This window comes from Pelodiscus sinensis, chromosome 1 (assembly GCF_049634645.1).
Source record: "Pelodiscus sinensis isolate JC-2024 chromosome 1, ASM4963464v1, whole genome shotgun sequence".
Classification (NCBI taxonomy): Eukaryota; Metazoa; Chordata; order Testudines; family Trionychidae; genus Pelodiscus; species Pelodiscus sinensis.
In genome coordinates, this window is record NC_134711.1 from 324889824 (window position 1) to 324910654 (window position 20831).

Here is a 20831-nt window from a genome sequence, read left to right on the forward strand (position 1 = left end):
CTTTCCTGAATGTTCCTGCACACCGTCTTAGGGACGGCTCGCCCCACAGTCTGGGGACCTCTGTTCTAGTGTAATCAGCAGAAGTGAGGAGCCTAAGTGCGTTTGAGGGCTGAGTTGTCAGCAGGGCCGGATTAAGAGGGGGGCTAGCCGGGCAGCTGCCTGGGGCGCCAACCTATGGGGGATGCCTGATTGAAGTGGTAAGAGGCGCTGCGCGCCCGGGGGCGGGGCCACACATGCACCGTGCGCCCGCTGCCCGGGGCACGAGTACGGCTCGGTCCAGTACTGCTTGTCGGACTCCGCATCCTGGGCTCTCATGTTTGAAACTGGGAATGGCATCCTTTGGCAGCTGCTTTGCATGGGGGGCCAGGCAGTGGTAAATTGAGGTTCACAGAGCACAAGCCAAACCCACTGCTGCCAACAGAAATAATTTCATCGCCTTCACTGGACTCGGGATGTTTAATGCAAAACCCTCTCCACGTCACACAGATGACACAGAGCCAAGACTAAGCACTCCAGCACCAGGCAATGCCACAATAACCAGAACTTAGTTAACTTCATCTCTGTCCCTTTGTCCTCCCTATGCCTGATGGTCTTTAAGTGCATGGCAGGTGGTTCTGGTCCAGATCCTCAAAAGTGTTTAGGTTCCTACCATCCATTGATTTCAAGGACTGGGCCTCAATTTATTGCTAAATGAGCCGTGGAATCACATTCACGCTGTCAGCTTTAGCTGCACACTTTGCCACATGAACAGGGAGACACTTGTGATTCTTACCATATATGCAAATCATGCGATTTGACTCCATTGGAAACAAATCTGTTTCTTCTCCAATGTTCCTGAGTTCTTGACCTTAGCAAGGAATATTTTCCTACTAAATTGCAGCTTCTCACCTCCAACCATTTCCACGCTACAGCTGTTTTAAAAACCCAAAGACGCTATTTCCTTTTTACTCATGAGGAAATGGTCATTTTGCCTCACTTCCTCCAACTCAAAAAAAAAAAAAAAAGGCCAAATTGATTTTGCTTTAGAGCTGGGAAAAAAACCTGGAGAATTTCATCCAGAAAAGTAAAAGTTTTAGTCCAAGAAACCGAAAACGGGATTAGAATGGAAAAGCTTATGAACCTCATTTCTAGTTGATCATTAATTTAAATGCATTTGAGTCGTGACTGCAGAAGAACTAGGCGTAGAACCCAAAGCAGGGGATGGAAGGACTCGAGTCTTTGCAATAGAGTGCTTGGAATAGAGTCCCGTTATAATCAAGCACTACATCATCTCTTTAAAACCTTCAGCTAGGCATTCAGGTTAATACCATGCATCAGCAGCATTAACTAGGCATGGCAGGATTACATTTTTATGAGGACATGTGGCTAAATGTCAATTTCACCATACACATAAACTGACCAAAAATATTTCCATTGATAATAATTGACCTTTACTGACAGGCAAGGTAAGAAAAATACTGCTTGAGAACTTCTTCAAGTCCAAAACCCAGCGATTTAGACTTTTGAAGGAGGCTTGTTACATACGAACCGAGGAAGGAATAGTAAAAATAAGTACAATGTATAAAGCATTAACTGCTTGAATCTTAGCACCTTCAGTTGTCCGATGCCTCGTAATTCCCCACAGTTGTGAAAAAACCCAGATATTAACATAATTTGTCAAAATTATGACAACATAAAAAATTAAATGTTGCCAAGCTTTTTATAAGAGACCAGTGCTCACTTTGCAAGCACTAACGTCTCATTACAATCCGGGTAGCCTCCCAAAAGGCAGTTAATATGGTTGATACAGCAACACATCTGGTGTTTTGTATCATAGCTCGATGCGTGTGTCAAAGAGATGGGAATCTGAAATGAGAATCAAACTTATGTGCTTATCTGTTTGTGTATTTATTTGCTATTCAGATGTCAGTTCAGCTAATAACAGTGTTTAGAGGCATAATTGGTTTATCTGATACTCCTGACAATTCTCCCTATGTCTTACCAGCATGCAAAATTGGACCAGTGTGTAATTGTCATTTCTGAGCTGAATGGGAGGTGGAGGGATGATTCATGCTAGGCAGAATGGTTAATGCACAGGACAATGGTTTTCTACCGATCTGTTGCCGACACTGCGCTAATTTCAGTTTGAGGGGCATTTCCGGGGCATTTACGATCCTGTATAACCCAAGCTCCTCCCTCCTGGTCGTCACTCCCTAGGAAACACCATGTGCCAAAGGTTGCTCTTATTGCATAAAGCCCAGATCTGAAAAGCGGCTGTGAAAATTGTATCCTCCTTCTGCTCCCTGCTGGGTGTATTGAAGTCAGAGCAGCTGACTTCAGCCAGGCAGAGCCCCCATCTAGTGGTCACCCTTAAAAAGTCAGAGCAAAGGAAAGAGCTAGAGCATGGGTTCCCAAACTGGGGGGCGTGAAGAAATTCCAGGGGGGGCATCAAGTTTTGCTGCCCTGTTCAGTTCCTTTTTTCTTTTTTCTTTCTTTCTTTCTTTCTTTTTTTTTTTTTTTTTTTGCTGCTATTTGGGGGGCGGGGGGCATGTGGGTTTTTCAAAAATCAAAAAGGGGGGTGGGATGCCAAAAAGTTTGGGAACCACTGAGCTAGAGTCTACTGTGGCTCATACTTCATTTATATCATTGTAAACTAAGGCCCAGATCCTCCTAGAAACCAAAGGGAGTTAGGCACCTCTGAGGTCTGGGCCTAAATTTCCAATTGCAGAGCCCAATCCCATTTGCATTTCACCCACCTGGCCCCAGTTTGGAGCCAGTAAGGCAGAGACGGTGTAACAAAAGGCAGATCTGAATACCGTGGGCGCTGCACGGTCACCACGAAGGGTACCATTGGCACTGAAGAATCTTTTTTCCTCAAGACCAAGCACTAGCCAGAAAGAAGCAGGTTGGCTCTCAGATCCTAGAGGGAATTCACAGTGCTGGCACCCTGGGAAAAAAATCTTTCCACTTGCAACGGGAGGATATTGGATCTGGAGTCTCTGAAGGATGGTAAACATAAGGCCCCCATAAACATGGAAGATTAAAGATCCCATGGTGTTTTCCATGGGACTACAGAATTGACCCTCTGTCCGTGTCTAATCTGTTCCATCCAGTCTGTGTTAGGAGGCTGGTCGCTGGCCTCCTCCCCAGAGGGGTTGCATTTCAGTGATGTTAAGTGTGTTGTATTTATTGCTTTTATTTTCCTGGACAGGTCTCGCACCAGCTATGTCCTGCTGAGGTGCTTCTGCCCTGTGGAAATACATTTGGCCCTTCTGGAATGAGGTGCTCCATCCCATGTAAACGTGTCATCACGGCTAGCATTCCAACAGCTGCGGTTTGATACAGAGAGACCGCATGGACCAGTCACTAGAGCATTCACTTGGGAGTCAGAAGACCTGGTTCTAGCTTCTGTCCCTGGGTCTGCTGGTAACTATGGGACAGTTGTTTCTCCTCTGCTTCCTCTCCGGTCAGTTGTCAGCCTGGTGTGTTTGATTCCTCAGTTCCCTGGGCGAGGAGTGTCTCTCACTGTGTGTTAGGACACCTAACACAACAGGACTGTGGTCTCAGTTGAAATCTCTAGCTGCGACTGTCATGCACCTAGTAATTAAGTTTGCTTCTCTGTCAGCAGAGACTTTCTGGTTCCCACAGGGGCTGGGATCAGACACTGGGGTGACAGCGAGATACCCCTGGGCTGTACCCACAAAGTGGAGCTTGCTGGGGCCGGGTGAAGGTAACTGCTATGGGAAACAACCTAGCAAGGAGACTTGTGCTTTGGACGGGGGTAAATACAACAGGGCCAGAAGCCCAGGCAGGGCGGGGCTGTAGGCCAGACCCTGGGGGACAGTGTCCGCAGGCAGAAATGTTATTTATTACTCGGTGTTTTGCGAGGGCTCTCAGGGTGCGTCTACATAGCGCCCTAAAATCGAAATAAGATGCGCAATTTGCACTACACGAATTGTGTATCTTATTTTGAGTGTATTTTGAAATAGTTTATTTCAAATAGTTTATTTCAAAATCCGGCATGTCTACACAGTGCCAAATTTCAAAATAGTGTGCTATTTTGAGACATCCCTTAACCCTCGTGGAATGAGGGTTATAGGGATACCAGAACAGTGTGCCCGTTATTTTGAAAAATATTTCGAAATAATGGGCGTATTGAAAAGATGTGGGGTAGCTATTTCAGGATACCGTCAAGATACCATACCCTCAGAGACCCCATAGAGATCGGGCCCCCGATGTGCTGGGCGCTGCACCCACACAGAGCCCCAGCCCTGGACAGCTACACACCGAAGAGACAAGACTGAAAGGCAGGGCTGTTATCCCCATGTTACAAGGTGGGGAAACTGAGGCACGGAGTGAGACTGGAGCAGACTGGTCCCAGTGCGAGGGTGGTTTCCACCTCCCCTGTGCAGGGATTCGGAGGGTCCATCAGCACTGCCAGGGCTTTGCAGGGGAGCAAATGGCCACAGAGAGCCAACTCAGCAGCAGGCCCAAGGACTCTGTGCCAAGGGAGATTCCCCAGGGTCCATACACCTGCCTGACAATGCCTATGGCCAGGCCAGCTGCGAGAGGCAAGGGACACGTGCCATCGCTAAACCGTAGCCCCATGGCAGGGCGTCGGGCCAGCTGGGAGCTACCACTCTGGGCACACCTGCTATGCCAGCTGCTTAGGTGCCAGGATGAGGAACGATCTAGGAGTCAGGCAGCTGCCTTCCTCCCTCCCCCTGAGCGGTAGCTGTCAGCAGTTTCCCTGATGGGCAGCACTCAAACAGGGTGTATCGTGGGTGCAAGGCACCAAGCAGCCTCTGCTCATGCTGGCTGCTGAGGGGCTGGGGGCTCTCGCTCTCTCGTTGGCAGTGCTTGGAACCACGCAGGAGCAGGGCGCATGCCGTGCGGGGCAGGCAGGTGCGGTGTCCTGTGGGCGGAGGTGGGGGTGGCAGGGGCGGTCAGGCAGGCACAGCTGTTCTCAGTGCAGCTCCCTCACTGCGTGCAGGCCCAGAACCACAGAGGGGGTAAAGCTTTGACTTCAAAGGGGCGGCCCTGTCTGACGTCTGACAAGGATCTGGCCCAGGAATGGGGACCGGGGTCTGTGGCAGTGAGCAGCCAGCATCTCACTCAGGGTTTGAGGCGAGTGGCGAATAGGCAGAGAGATGGCAGCAGAAGCAGCCCCTTTGCCATGGGTGTGCCTCTGAGGCAGGGAGAATGGGCTAGTGGTTAAAGCACAAAGGCCCCGGGGTGCAGCCTGGGATCCCACAGCACCCTGTGAGCTGGGGTGGGCTGGTGTCACTGGCTCCATTTCACAGGTGAGGAACTGAGGCACAAAGAGGTAGAGTGACTTGCCCAAATTCAAGGCCAGAGATTATCAGAGGCCACTGGACTATTGAGTCTGGCCTCCTGTCTATCTCAGGCCCTCGCATTTCACCAGCCGCTTTTATACGGAGCCCAATATCTAGAGCTTGCCTAGAGCCAGCGGCACCAAACCCACAGTCGTGTTCCACTTTTTGCCCCACCAAAATTTCCCCAGATTGTAGTTTCAGACAGGATGAAGTTTTCTTTTTCCTTTCCAGTCCTAACCACCAGGTAGCACTGCCCTGCGCTGGCGAAGCGGGTGCCGTGTTCCACCCCAGAGTGAGCTGCATGTCAGTGCTGAGTGGATAATGACATTGCAAGCTGTTATGACGGTGGGCAACGTGTGGCCGGAGGGCCGCATGCAGCTCATTGGGGTTCTCAGTGAGGCCCACGAGACATTCTGTTTACCGCTGCCCATGTGCCGTGGTGCCACATTCTGCTGCTTTCCCGGCCTCGGAGGGTTTTTTCCTACCAGTGTTACTAAAGTGACACGCACGTAAAGCCAGGGCATGTGAAATGAGGCGGGGGCTGATCGCACACAGCATTGTGAGAGCCGGGCACTCCCTCTGCAGCCAATCACAGCGCTGCCACGGTTCAATTGGCAAAGCCTACAGATTCTAATACGCAAGCGCAGTCAGCAAAACGAGCCGATCCCGGGAAATCGTCTTAGTCACGACAGTCCTGCGTCCCACTGAGATAAAGTGGGCCTGCTCACTAGCCTGGGCTGCCCATGTCTGAGTTGTGATCTGCATGGCCCGACATATTAGTTTTAGGTCCAGTTTGTGTGGCATTGTTGTGCCCTCTACTGGCCAGTTAATTGGCCTGGGTGTCTCAATTGCCCCCCCCCCATCTACACCCCAACCCTACCGCGATATCAGCGGTGTCCCTGTAATCCTGGCTGGCCCCACTGAAATCATTGGGAATGTGGCCACGAATGGGGCCAAGATTTCACTATCAGGAGACAGATCAATAGAAAAGACACAGGGCTGACAACAAAGTAATTCTTGCCAAATTATTTCACTGCACAGGTTCTCACCCTGCTGTGTATAGTGCACTGAGCTGGCTAAATACATATGTGCCACTGCTGCCCTCTCCTGGGTGGAATCAGTACTGCTCACATCTGTGTGTCAGGCCCTAGACTGCTGACATTTAATGAAGATTCTCCTTGAGTTCAATTGACAGGTATCTAGCCTTTAAAAGAGGAGGATCTGGATCCAGTCACTAATGCATATGTTTAGGCACTGGCATCTCTGTACCGCTTCAGGTTGTTACTGGGTTTCAGCTAAACAGTTCAATTAAAAAAACCAAACAAAACCTTTGTTGGCTGGGCAGTTGGGCTGGGAGATGGGGGTTGATAGTGAGTCTCTATCACCTTGGATCAGGTGGGGGATGCTTCCATGCTGCCTGATCCTGCTGCTTATCTCATATGTTGCAGTGGCAAAAGAGATGTCCAGCCAATCAGAGAGAGAGAGAAAGAGGAGGGGCCCTTCCCTCCCCCAGACCGCTCACAGATTGACAGGACAAAGAATGGGAAGGGAAGCAGAGGGGAAGTGACTCACCCAAGGTGTGACGTAGTGGGGGGTACCTTGCTGGTTGCTATGCTGGGCAGTGCGTTGTGAGTGACCTCCACTGGCTGCTGTCTGCAGCAGGGCCCAGCAGGGCAGGGGATGAGTCATTATGCAAGGGGGCTCCGAACCTGTCTGACCAGTTATCTCCCAGCAAGCAGAATAATGGGAAGAAGGGGAGTGGAGCCCTGGCTGGGGGCAGAGCTGGAAGTGAGGGAGTGGGGTTTCTGGCTGGTATCATGGAGGAAGCAGCCTAGGCAACGGGCTGGGATTTAGGGGCCCAGGCTCCCCCATCTCAAGGGGGGCTGAGGCATCCTAGGCCTGCCCTGTAACCAGATTACATCTGTGCTGTGCTGTATTATGGAGAAGCAATAAACTCCCTCTATTCTACTGGCTGGTGGAGTCTGTCCGTGCCATTGCAGGGATGCAGGAGACGGGAAAACCCCAACGCGCCATCACACAAGGTCACACAGGAAGTCAGTAGCAGCACCAGGTCTGCTGAGTGCCCATCCTGTGCCCTACTCATTAGACAACACTGCCTTAAATCAGGGCTCCGCTCCCTCTCCCCTTACATTGCTTTAGAGAGGCACAGGGTAACGAGGCTCTTCCGTTCTGCTCCAGCACCGCCTCGGGATCAGGCTGCAGAGGGGTTCAGAAGTTAGCCCATTCCAGCAGTCTCCCCTCCTTGCCTCTTCCCTGGGTCCCCCACCGCGCTCTGCCTCCTTCCTGTGCCCCAAAGGGTGCCAGCGCCACTTCCAAAGGGATGCTAGGACCGCCGGCCGGCCTTTCCGGGTCGCAGGACAGTCAGGTTGCTCAATAGCGGCACAGTGCCTGCTCAGCGGGCGCCCTGTTGTACATTATTTGTTTAGCTAGCGTGGCTGGGGGTGGGGAAGGCAGAAACAGTCTCTGGATTTTCACACGTTCCTATAAACACAGACAGATGGAGAAAGAAATACCAGACCCGCTCTCCAAGGCACCGGCTCCCACGGGGAGATGTCTGCCTGAGTGAAAGCAACTTCGCTAATATTCCTCCCCCCACCCACTATCCCCCTTTGCTAATATCCTCCCTGCTGTGAGCGCAAACGGGAAAGTGACCAGGATCCATTTTGCTTGGCAAACTCCTACCCTGTGTGTCTTTGAGTTGCTTTTGGTGCTGCCAGCCTTGTGGAGTCCAGGTGGAGATGGGGGAGCTCTCCTGGCTCACTAAGAGCACTGGGTTCCCAGGGTAGGCTCTGTATCCACTGTGGGCTGGGGCGGCGAGGAGGAGAGCAGGTTGATGTTCATGTCACTGCTGGAGGCCGTGCCGGGAGTTGAGACAAACCATTCTTGCCTTGAATGGATCAAGCCCCGATGGCTTTGTTGGAGTCACCAACTGGGATAGCTTGTATGAGGCCGGCTCGCTGAGATCTGACACTTCTGGGCACAGCTGGCTTCACAGCATCCTCCCGTGGGGGTTTTTTAAGAGCTGGGTGGACGGATGTGGTTTATATGAACTGCCTTAGCAGCAGATGCACAGCACCCGGGGCCTGTGACCGCTGCCCAGAACACAGCAGCGGGTTCCATCAGGATGGGGATAAGCCGGCACCGTCCCTTTAGGGCCAGCAGCCACTGCATGAGACTCCAGACTCTTGCCCAGCTGGCAGTGCGGAGAGCAGCTTGCACGGTGCCATTTAGTCACGGCAACATACACTCTGGAAGGAAGGTGAGAATGGAGCTCATGTCCCGTGGGAAGCATCCTCCTAATCAAATCTGACACCCTGGAAGGATTCCTTCCAGCTCAGGTTTTTACCCAGAGACCAGTGCATGCTGGGCCACAGGCTGTGGGAGTTTGACCAGACGTGGCAATGCCCCTGCAGGGCAGAGGCGATCGACACAGCTCTCAGTTACGTGCCTCACTCTCCAGTATCCATGTCTTGATTTAAGGAGCTCCTGGAAAGAGCGGACACAGCAGGGGGCAATCCCATTCCCTGCACACAAAGGACTGCCCCAAGCCACTGCGTGACCCTGCACCAGGGCACAGAACAGGCCTGGGTTAGGATCCCCTTCGCCCTGCTGAAGGGGCTGGAGTAACAAACCCCTGAATGGGAACACCTCGTTGGCAGGGAGCTGAAGGGGCATCCTGCCCCGGGCCACACAGCCGTTTCCTATTGTGAACGAGGTGTGATGCAGGGGCATTGCCTCTTGCTGGTCCTTTAGCAGGGAGTTGTTGGGCGCAGAGGGTTGCAAGCGATGTCTCAGCAGATCCTGCGAGAGAGCTGCCAGGGGTGACTATTTTTGCATCTCAGAGGTTTCCGAAGGCGGCCCTTGCGAAAGCCAGGCAGTGGTTTTGAAAGCAAACCATTTCTTTCCCCAAGGGATGCAGGGCCTCTCGGGTAGGGGGAGGGAGGGTTCAGGCAGCTCCCATGACGGACACCTGTCAGCTGGAAGAAGCTGCCCTCCAGCTGGCAGGCTGCCCGCCCCTTGCCTGTAGCCGCTCAGCTCTGACAGATCATTATTACACCCACCGCATGCGGAATGGTGTGAGCAGCTGAATGACAGCAGCTCCTCCGCCAGGCAAGCAGCTCCTTCTCGCGTTATGTCACTTCTGCAGATCAGCTGCACGGCAGCCCCCTTGTAAGACATGATGGAGCACAGACAGACGCGCACGTGGGTGGATCAGGAACAAGGGACGGCGTCGGAGGGTCCGTAGCACATGAGAGGCGTTCTGAATTGATGCAGGGTTGGAGGGGAGCGCCTCCTACACGTAGGGGCGAATTTGGTGGGGGTTGAAAGCAATTGACAAGGTGGGGCAACAAGAGGCCACAGCTTCCTCCTCCCCAGCACCAAGGGGAGGGCAGGCAGCCCACTGCCCTAGGCTTCCTGCCCCAGAGCACAGGGAGGGAGGAGGGCACATGGCCTCACCCTCCCCAGCCCTGAAGCCTGGGGAGGGTGGGAGCTCAGAGGCAGCAACACTCCGCCCCCAATACACCTACGGTAGGCGTTCTGGGGATGGGAAAGGGGGGGGCAGGCTGGCAGTTTGGGAAGGCTGTGTCTTGAACTACCTGTGATTCTTACCGCCCCTGGTCTTCTCTTCTCCAGACTAAACAAACCCAGTTTTGTCCATTTGCCCTCATTCTTTCAGTCTTCCCTCATAGCTCACGTTTTCTAGCCCTTTCATCATTTTTGTTGCTCTTCTCTGGACCTTCTCCAATATGTCCACATCTTTCCTGAAACGTGGTACCTGGAACTGGACACAGTACTCCAGGTGAGGCCTAATCAGCACAAAGTAGAGCAGAAGAATGACTTCTCGACCTAGTCTGAACTTCAGCAGAAGGTTGACTGAAGTTACGCAACTCCAGCTATGTTAATTACGCAGCTGGAATCAAGATATCTTAAACCGTGTTTCCTCACCATCCACATAGCAGGAGGTCGACAGGAGCAAATATTCCCATCGACTTCCCTTACTCCTTGTGAGGGACAGGAGTATTGACCCTGATGGGAGCACCCTCTGAGTTTGATTTAGCAGATCTACACTAGACCTGCTACATCAAACCCCGGAAGATCGATTGCTGTAGTGTCGCTCTCCTGTGTAGTGTAAACGTGGCCCTCGTGTCTTGCTCACAACACTCCTGCTAATACAGCCCAAAATGATGTTTGCTTTTTTGCAACTGTGTCACCCTGTTGACTCAGATGTAGCTTGTGATCCACTATGACCCCTAGATCCTTTTCCACCTTTTGTATGTGTGCAACTGACTCTTCCTTCTGAAGCAGAGCACAGCTCAGGACAGAGGTGCTTTTACAGGGCAGATAGAGTGCGGGGGTCAGGATTGAAGATGAGCATTAAGTTGCAAGGGGCAGCTGGGGGGCAATCACATGGGCTGGGGTCAGTAAGCTGCTGGGATGGATTTACTTCTGCTGTAATATCATCACCCTTCAGCACTGCATGGTCCGAGCCTGTCACCCTGCACCACAAAGCAGCCCAGGGGGAGAGGCAGTTACTGTCCTCCAGACCCTGACCCAGCTGTGGCAGTGGATCTCCTGCCTTGCACCAACCTGCTCTCCCAGCCACCCCGAGGGAGGGACTGAAGCCAGGGAACAGCACACGCTAATGAGCAGGGAGGATAATTATAAACAGGAAGAGGAGGGGAAGGGGGGACCTGATGCAAAGTAACATGAAACTCTATTGCTGAGGCTCTGGCTGGAACAAGACAGATGTGGGGCTACGAGTGGGGGTGGGGGCAGGTAGCTGAACAATTGCCTCTGTTTAAGATTCAGGTGAAGACTTGCTGTCTCCCAACACCCTGACTGTCTGGGCTGAGTCACTGTCCGCCTGTGCTGTACATTACTGTTTGCACACCAGGACTCAGCCCTCCGCATACAGAGCCGAGGGGGGAATCACAGCAGCATCAAAGAAGGGACCTCGAGAGGTCAGTCCCCTGCACTCAAGGGAATAGGGCTAAGTAGCTCAGGGGCTCTCAACCGTCTGGGACTACAAGTCACCTTTCAGGAGTCTGATTTGCCCCTCAAGTTTCACCTCACTGAAACACTACTGGCTTACAACATCGGGAGAGAAATACAACTGTCACAGAGCGCTGGCTCTGAAACATTGTCTTCTCAGTGTTACCATATAATTATTTCAATAAATCAATGGGAATATAACTGTTGTACTTACCTGCCAGGGGATCATCTAGAGAGCAATATAAACAAGTCATTGCCTGCATGACATTTTAGTGTGTACTGACTTTGCTGCAGCCTGTTGCAAAAACGAGGCAAATCTCTAGATGAGTTGATGTGCCCCATGGAAGACCTTTGTGAACCCCCAGGGATACACATGCCCCTGGTTGAGAACCACCAATCTAGACCTTCCCTGATAGGTGAGGCAGGAAAGGGAGTGGGGGTTTCTGCATCCCTGCTAACCCCATCTTGGTCTCAGATGAGAATAGGAAATGTCACCCCACTTCCTCCCACACCCCTGCCTGGTGTAGCAAGAACAGTCACTCCCCCTCCCAACCCTGAGGCACTGCACAGGAATTTAATGGGGTTCTTAAACCATAGCAACCAGGGTGTGAGTAGGGTTGTTTCACTGCCTTAGTTCCTGGCCTGACGGGAATCACAGCCCCCGGGGAAAAGCTCTTCCTACAAGAGAAGCTGACAACACAGCAATCCAGAGGGTGAGCTAAAAGAGCTCTGACTTCTAGGCTCAGCCCTGCAGTCCATGGATGCCACTGGCCAGAGGGGTTAGCCCCTTGGAGGCTAGCCGTGGTGGAGCTAGCTGCTGGTCAGACTCAGAGATGAAAATAAGCCAGTATGACCAGTTACACTGTACTGGCATGGAAGTAGCCAGCAAGGTCCAGCATACCATACCAGGTATTTATAGCTCTTACCGTGTAGCCGAAAGATACCACATGCCCCCAACTCTTCCAGAGTTGCCTCTTGTCCGGCTCCATCTGCGCAGCACAGCCCCATAGGAGAACAGGGCTGGGAGTGGTACAGCAGCCGGAGTCAGAGGCAGCAAGTTATGTGGGCCTGTAGTGCCTGGGCTCCAAGAATATTCTTGGCCCAGGGGCCTGGCTCCACTGAAGTTTGGAGCCGGGTCTCTCCTCATGCCCCATCTGCTGCTCCCACGTGCCTCCCACAATGCATCCTCCAGCCTGCCTGCTGCCCTGGCCAATTTAAAAGGCCTGACCACTGAGACTGGCAGCACAGTGGGGATGAGGCGGCTTCCTGCCAACCCACTTCACAAGTGTCTGCCATCACGTCCCTGAAGCCTCTGTGTGTCCCTGCTCTGCCCCTACTCTGTGCAGTTTTTCAGGAGGTGGTCAGGATTTACTGCTGAGGTGTCCTCACAGGTCTCTGGCTCCATTGATGATAACCAGAAGGCTCCTTGCATGTGTGTTCATTGATGTGTGCCGTGCTGACTTGTGCACTTAGTCTCCACAGCAGACCCCAAGAGAGCCCACAAAGACCATAGACCAGATAAGGATCGAAGGCAGGTTTGCCAGATGCTTTCAACAAAAATACCAGACACACTTGATATTACATCACAATCTACATTACATCTTATTTAGGAAATACCGGACATTTCTATTTTCTCAATTCGTTTCCTGCACTGAACGCTCAAATACTGGACTATCCAGTTCAAAACCAGACACCTGGCAACCCTCATCACACCCTGCTCCTTTACCACAAAGGGTGGACACTCCTGAGCTGACAGCAGTGGTTCTCCACATTGCAGCACCAAACAGGTAACTTGAGAAGCTGGGCTGGGCTGGGCTGGACTGGACGCCGCTCTTCTGCCAAGACTTAGAACAGACCCTCAGCAGCTTGGGGCGGTCCCTGCTCTAACCACTAGCCTACACTGCCTTACCAGAGCCTGGAGTCCCACCCAGGTGCTCTGCCTTTAGCCCCTCCCTCCTTAGACTTTCCTACTACCCGCTCTCCGGCCTAGAGCCCAGGTCCCCACGCGCTGATCGCTAGGCCACGCTACCCTGTAAGGCCAGCCCATGTGACAGCTGTGCACCCAACACCTGCTACCAAAACTACATCCCCCAGCATGCCTCAGGGTGAGCGCGGCCCAGCATGCTCCTCGGCCCGCCGCTGAGCGCCCCGTGTGAGGAGGGCGGGGAGTATTGTTTGCGTATCTCCCGCGGTCTCATGGGAGTTGCGGTCCTTCGCCCCGCCTCAATCGAGAGCTTTGCCCACGAACAGACTACAACTCCCGACAGGCAGTTCGCGCCGCGGCGGCGCCCCTACGCCGCGTCCCCTCTGAAGCATTTTCTCGGGGGCCGCCATCTTTGTTTTCCTCCTTTGCCGGCGCCGCGGAGGGGCCCGAGCGAGGCCGGGCTGGGGGAACGATGCTGGCCTCGCTGCTCTCCAGGCCTCCGCCTCCGGGCCTCGCCCGGCTCTTGAGCGCCCGGCCGCCGCCCTCGCGGCCCCCCGGTGGCGCCTCGGCGCGGGCAGACCTGGCGGGCGAAGGCGGGGCCGCTCGGGGGCGCCGGGAGCCGCAGTACCCGGGAGCGGCCGCTAGGGGGCGCGAAGAGGCGCCGCGGCACTACCAGCGCGCGGGCAACAGAGCGCAGGGGCTGCAGTGTCTGGGGGCAGCCGCCAGGGGGCGCAGCGAGCTGGACAGGCTGCTGGGACTGCGGGAGCCGGGCAGAGGAGGGGGCAGGGTGCGAGGGCTGCAAGAGCTGGGCATGGGAGCTGCTGGGGCCAGGGGGCCAGGGCTGCAGGAGCTGGGCATGGGAGCCGCCAGGGCGCTAGGGCTTCAGGAGCTGGGTACAGGCACCGGCGAGGGCAGGGCGCCAGGGCTGCAGGACGTGGATCCATGCCCCACAGGGCACAGAGCGCCAGAGCTGCCGTTCTTAGTTGCATCCAGGAGGGAGCTAGAGCTTCGGTGCCCAGGAGCGGCTACGGAGTGGCGCCTTCGTCTCCGACCAAACCCTGCGGGGCATCGGAAGAGGGGGAGCAGGACTCTCCAGGCCGTGCTTCCTGCGTGTGCTGCTGCGTTGGTGTATTGCTACAGCAGGGGCCACACATCCAAGGGTGACTATTACTGACCTCTGTGTACTTGTGCTGTGTTAAAGCCTAAGAGAATGTCTACACTTGCACATGAGCAACAAAACTTTTATCATTCACAGGTGCTCCCCATGAACTAACAAAGTTTTGCTATGGCCCGTACTGCAATGCTGCTTTGTCTTCAAGAGTGCTCTGCTGCGGACAAAGTGAAATCCCTCATTAGGGGTGGAAGAATTTTGTCCAGAAAAGTGCCAACAAACAGTATTTACCCACGCTGACGATTAGCAGTGAGGCAGTGTCGACACTGCCTTGTTGCTAAAAGCTGCGCTTAGACATATCCTAACACTCCCAATGGGGAATGCTCTTCATATAGAGGAGAGACATGTTGTTGTCTTTAGTGGAGTCCCAACTTTGCCTGGTCTCTGGGGGGTGACTCCGGTGCAAATTCATTAATCTTTTCATAGAGGGGAGCTGCCTTGGGAGATGCCAGGACTCATGTGCACTCTTTGGGGCAGAGACTGTGAGATACAAGTTCCCAGAATGCAACCCTGAAGAATTTGCCTTCCTCGTTGTGGAGTACTGCATAGCTGGCTGTTGTGTGTCCATGGACCACCCATCTGTATAGAGTAGAAGGCATCTACAGCCTGTGGCTGGCAGGCTGTGCAATGCACGCCCACTATTCTGGGGGATGTGCCAACTTGAGGTTTATATTTATTCATTGCTTTTGTCTGTGTGTTGGAAGAGCCTGTGCTTTCAGATTTTTTTAGGATGAGAGCTATGGGAGGCTTGGCCAGCAGTAGATGATGGGGTACAATGGTTCTACAAGGAGTATGCACTGTACACAGGGACCTCACATGCACAGTGCTAGAGTTGCACTGATACTTTCATTCAGGGCAGTTCGCTGTTGCTGACAATTTTGCCTCAGGTGGGTTGGAAGGGATATGTATGCACTTGTTAAGGCCAAGAGGCAGGCTGTTATCTAAGCAATGTGTATCTTCCATGGTAATTAACTGGTGGCAGCCCCTCAGGTTCTCAGATCACCCAAATGCTTATTTATGCATTAGCCTTTAGGCCTGTGGAATAGTCCCTTTACTCACTTATTCCAAGTGCCACATGTATGTAAATGCTTGCACGTTTGGGTTCTCATGCTTGGCACTTCAGAGCGTTTTCAGTTTCAAAGCATTTGGCAAACGTTAATGAATTAGGCTTCCCAGTCATTGACTAAGCAAATCAATTCACCAGACGGAAACTGAGGCATGGTTTATTTGTGGTCTTCCTGAAGTCACTGAGCTAGTCACTGCAGGAGCTAGAAGTAAAAGCTCAGCTCTGTAATCTGTTCTGCTTGCTGCTCCTGCTATCTCTGCTATCTTATAGAGCAGAAGTGAGGAACCTTTTTTGAGGCAGGAGCTGCTGATCCATAGAAAAATGAATCTGGGGATGCACACAAGTGAATAGTGAGAAGGAAAAAGACACTCCCCTTCAGCCCTGTGGGTGGGTGGCAGGTGGACTGGAGTACCAGCACAAGCTCCCCAATGCAGCGGGGATCCCTGAGCCTTGGAGGCAGGATTCAGACAAGCCAGGGGCCGCATCTGGCCCCTGGGCTTGAGATTCCCCACCCCTGTTATAGAACAGCAAAGGGCCTGTGATCACTTTCAAACTATCCACTGTCTGGTGTGCAGCTCTTATACAAAAGCTGTGCATTGGGATGGGATGCAGGATTGTTCAGAGACTTGGAATTAGCTTCAGTTGCTGGGATAAAAGGCCCATCCCTTTCCTTTGCCCTCCTGTATACATTAATATAGGCTGTCATTAATGCTTTGTATGTTAATGACTTGCGCCATTTGGAATGAGTGTGGGACTGGGAAATGAAAGGTCCTGAGCTCTTCTCCCGGCTCCTCTACTGACTTGTTCTGTGACTTTGGTTAAATCATGCCCCATGCCTTGGTTTCACCACTTGTAATATGTGCTTAACCCTGTGATGACTGTTGAGGATGAAAGGCCCTATATAAATGCTAGATATTTACTGCATTTGTTTCTACGTCTCCTGAGAAGTAGCTGAACCTCCCAGCCTTTTTTCACAGGAGCTGAGGAACCTGAGAGCAGTTTCTAAATTCATTGGAATGCCACACATCTGGCACCACCCATGACTGTAGTTGTCACAATGTTTCATGGCTTTGCTCTTAATAGTGTTGGTGAGGGTATAATACAGACTTTTCTCCTCCAAAGTCACAGGCCCCGAACTAGCTAACTCTCCTCTAGCTGCAGGCAGCTTAGACCAGTGTTTCTCAACCAGTGGTACGAGTATCCTTAGAGGTACTCAAGAAAAGTCTGGGGGGTACTTCAACACAACTGAAATTTGGAGAAAACTGAATTTTTGTATTACTTTTTACAACGCTTTATTATTTTTGTACTTTTTACACCTAAAAATTTCATCACCTGCCTGGCTACGATTAAGTTGTTTAAACAAATGTGTTGCAATGATAGAAAAAATTGTGTGTCTGAAAACTGGGTAGGTACTGGGGGTATTTCTAATTTTTTTTAAAGGGGTACCTTATAAAAAAATGCAGGACAATGTAGCACTTTAAAGACTAACAAGATGGTTTATTAGATGATGAGCTTTCGTGGGCCAGACCTGAGAAACGCTGGCTTAGAGCAGGGAGCAGAGCAATTCTGATTCTGTCCAGGAGAGGGCAGTGATGCACAGGCATGATAACCTCATTGCAGGGGATGTGTAGCTGACATGTGATTGCTGTTCACACACTAGCAGCTATTGCTGTGCTCTGTGGATCTCCCAGGGAGCTCTTCACCTTTGCTTGATTGTGACGTTCTCTGTCCTGTGTGGCAGAGCAAGGGCTTCCAAGTGTTTTTCCCCGGCCCTCACTCTGAGTATGGAATTTGTTTGCTAATTTTTACACTGTGCCCTTTCCAGCACGCTGAGCATTAACTGGCTGAGACATAATTGTACTGTGACCCCCTTGGCCTGAGCAAAATCCATTTGAAAGGTCACTGTCTAGATAAAATCATAATTTTAAAAATAAGTCCCACGAGTGTCTGCAATGTTAAAGATACCAGTGATAAGTAGAACAGAAAGAGTTTTTAAACTCTGCTGTATTTGTCTCTCTTAATGCCGTTTGCTGCTTTTACTTTGTTAAAACATTTAAAGTGCGGGATGCTGATCAGTTTCTCTTGAGGCTAGTCACTTTCATTTTCTGGTTCTTGTGCACAGTGCTGCGGTACTGAATCTGTGAATAAAAACCAGCACCCCTCCATGTCCTCATTTTAAACAACGAGCATGCAAATATTTCTCTCTCCGATGTTGTAATACATCTCTCTTTCCTGAAATCCCTATTTCAGATGTAAACTAACCAGCGTGGTACCCTGTAAAAAAAACAGCCACTTGTAGCAATGCTGAATATGGAGACAATAGGGATTTGCAGATGGACTCACTATCCGTGACTTAGGTTAGTGGGCTCTCTGGGAATCCTCCTGTAGATAGCAAGAGAGGTGGTCTGTTGCTTTTAGAGTAGAATGAAGCAGGAGAAAGTATTCCCATTCTGCAAAAGTTTTGAGGTTTTGAAATTTTTCCCATTCCGAAGAGTCGAAGTTTTGAGAATGTTCATGAAACGTTAAGCTGATATTTTTTTTCATTGGGTCAATCAGAATGTTTCATTCTGGTTCTGACATTATTTTGTTTGTAACTCGTTTTTAGTATAAATTAACTAAAATTTGGAAACGCAAATTCGTTTGGAACAGCAAAACAAAACTTCACTTTGAAAATGTCAAAATGGGATATTTTGACAGTTTAGAAACTGTCTTTTACAACATCTTTGAATTGGGAGATTCATCCAAATCAGTCCTTTTCTTTGAATGCTTTTGGTTTTGACAGATTGGCATTTTGCATCAGAAAATTCCTGATCAGCTCCATTTAAACTGTATTTGTCGGCATGTCAATATCCAGAATGCTTCTCTAGCTTTTATACTTTGCAAATCAGAACTGTTTGGGCAGGTGGAAGGCTCTCATCCAAGAGATTGGCCAGAGTGAGAAGCTTTGAATCTAAAACCCTTTGTGTAGAGGGAAGACAGTTCAGGGTTGAATGTAAGACTGGAAGGAGCCTGTTTATCAGATCTAGTTCATACTCAGAAGATTTTGCTTCTGATGCCTTGTCTTCTGGACGGGACTCTTGAAACAGCTGAACGCAGCTTGGTAGAGCTGCTCTGCTCATCTGCCAGAAGGCAGAGTCACCTTGTATTGGTGAGTTTTGTACACAGCAATGCAGCACTGTCCCTTGTTCCGTGTCACATCCACAGGACACATGGCTTTGCACTCAGAATAGCTGCTCTCCCTCCCAGACACTAAGTGACTTCCTCTGGTTAAATCTCCCCTAAAAGCCTCTTTCTTTTCCGTCTAGGAGTGGCGTCCTCTGTAATGTCCATTGTGATGCTCAGCAGGAAGGCTGATCCACGTGTGTTAAAACTAAGGGCTACGTAGTTGCTTGGTCGAGCCAGAAAGTGGTGCTCTTAATCTGCTGGCAATATTTGCTCTCATTTTGGCTGTTGCGTTCAGACTGAAGGGTTTGGCTCTAAAATGGAATGGTTATGGATCACAGTTCTAGTGATCCCAGTAATGCGCACTAGGCACTGTAGCCCGAGGTGTCAGTTTGCTTTTTAGTGCTATAGACAGGAAAAGTCCTTGCTTCCTCCCTCACCATAGCAAGCTCCCTGTTTTCTGCCTTACCACTCCATTGAGAGATGCCGCGTCTGGAGTGACTTGCTCTCAGCTCCCAGAATATTTCTTTGACTTTTTATCTCCTAATCCCTCTGCATCCATCCTTGTACTTTGCCTTCTCTCCAGTTCAGCATTAGCCTCCAGAACCCAAGTGTCTGTTATGGCAAGCTGGAGGAGTCATTATTTGTGTATCGTGCCACCCAGACTGTGCTAGGGATTGTGCAGGTATTCAAAGAGTGCCGATACCCATCCCGAGGAGTTTACAGCAATGTGTTGTGCAGCACCCCTCTCTTAAAATCTAAACTTGCTGAGCTATGTACTCCTGCCAACGGTGTGTCATCCCGAGTCAAATGGCAGTGGCTAACATGAAGCATTGCACCCTGGGAACTGTCATTTGCAGGCCAGTCCTCTGTTTTTAAAATGAGGTAATATAGGAATTGACGCATTTGATCATACTGGATTATCTAGCAGGACCAACACCTGCTGCTTTAGAGGAAGTTTCCCTAAATCCCCTAATGGACAGGACTAGGGATGTGTTAGGCTACACGGGTAAACTGTTAACCAATGAGCCTGGACTCTTTGGTTAACCTTCATGGTTACACGCAAGGGTCTTCTCCCCGACAGTGCTGCCTCTGTATCAGACATAGCAGCAGGAGGAGGGGACAGGTGGGAGCCAGTATGTGCGGGAGCTGGCCCTGACCTCCCACCTGTGCTGCTGCCTCTGGAAGCAACGCAGGGAGGAGGGGGCAGTGGGTCCATGAGAGGCAGTAGTGCGGGGAAGGGAGGGCAGGCAGCCAGCTCCCCATGAGCACCAGCTCCTGCCTGCCATCTCTCACCTGCCCCCCCATGCTGCCGCCTCTGTATCAGAGGCAGCAGTGTGGGGAAGTGGGGAGAGTAGGCAGCTCTGTGGGAGTCGGTGCTTAAAAGCCAGCTCCCCATGAACATCACCTCCCACGGAGCCTCCCCCCGTCCCCCGGCCATGTGTAAACGTGTAACTGCTGAAAAATTCACAGATTTCATGTTTAGAGAAACAGCCATGCTCTTTAACTTCCCTAGACAGGACTGGAATAACGTGACCACAGGGATGTTGTTTATGCATACCATATCCAGGTTATGTGTGTGTTTGTGTTTGGGGTGCAGCCTCTTGCCAGCTGCTTACTGGGGTTTCTGTTCTTTGTCTCTCTTAGAAGATGCCCTGCTGGAAGCCGCCAGGATCAACAACGTTTCAGAGGTTGACAGGTGAGTGACTGTTCAGGTACTGTCTCTGCATGTTCACATCGCTGCCCAGGTGGGAGTCTGCCTAGAGACCTCTGGTGTCACATGGCTCCTGTTTTCCTCCAAGGCGCTTGTTTTGATTCCACAGATGTGTCTAGTAATGTGGCTGCTTGGTCTGGTGCAGAGAAAAGAGACTGGCCGGGTCAGTCATGGGAGTGGTGGGTGCTTAGCTCACTGCTTCAGACCTGCCTGCGTCCAGTAGTGGCTGAGAGCTGCTCCTGTCTGGGGGATGGTGGCAAGCCAGCTGGTGGCCTCCGTCTACTCCCTCGTGGGTAGGTGTCTCCATATCTCAAATGCCCTTGGACCTAGTGCTCCTGTTGATAGTTCCAACTGGGAATGTGCACACGGAGTGCCCCCTCACTCCTGCAGGCTAGGTCTCCTGAGTGGACTGGGCGACAGGCTGACAATGCTTCTGTTGTACTGCTCTGAGGACACCTGGGGAC

General features: G+C 51.5%; 1 protein-coding gene across 1 annotated transcript in view; it reads left to right on the plus strand.

Moving 5' to 3' along the window:
• Positions 1-13591: 13591 nt before the first annotated feature.
• Positions 13592-20831, plus strand: part of CLPB (ClpB family mitochondrial disaggregase) — a 139642-nt gene continuing 132402 nt past the window's right edge. Inside the window, exons 1-2 of the mRNA XM_075919632.1 lie at positions 13592-14414; positions 20301-20352. Coding sequence (XP_075775747.1) covers positions 13727-14414; positions 20301-20352 — 740 coding nt within the window. The 5' untranslated portion in view covers positions 13592-13726. The remainder of the gene's footprint in view (positions 14415-20300; positions 20353-20831) is intronic.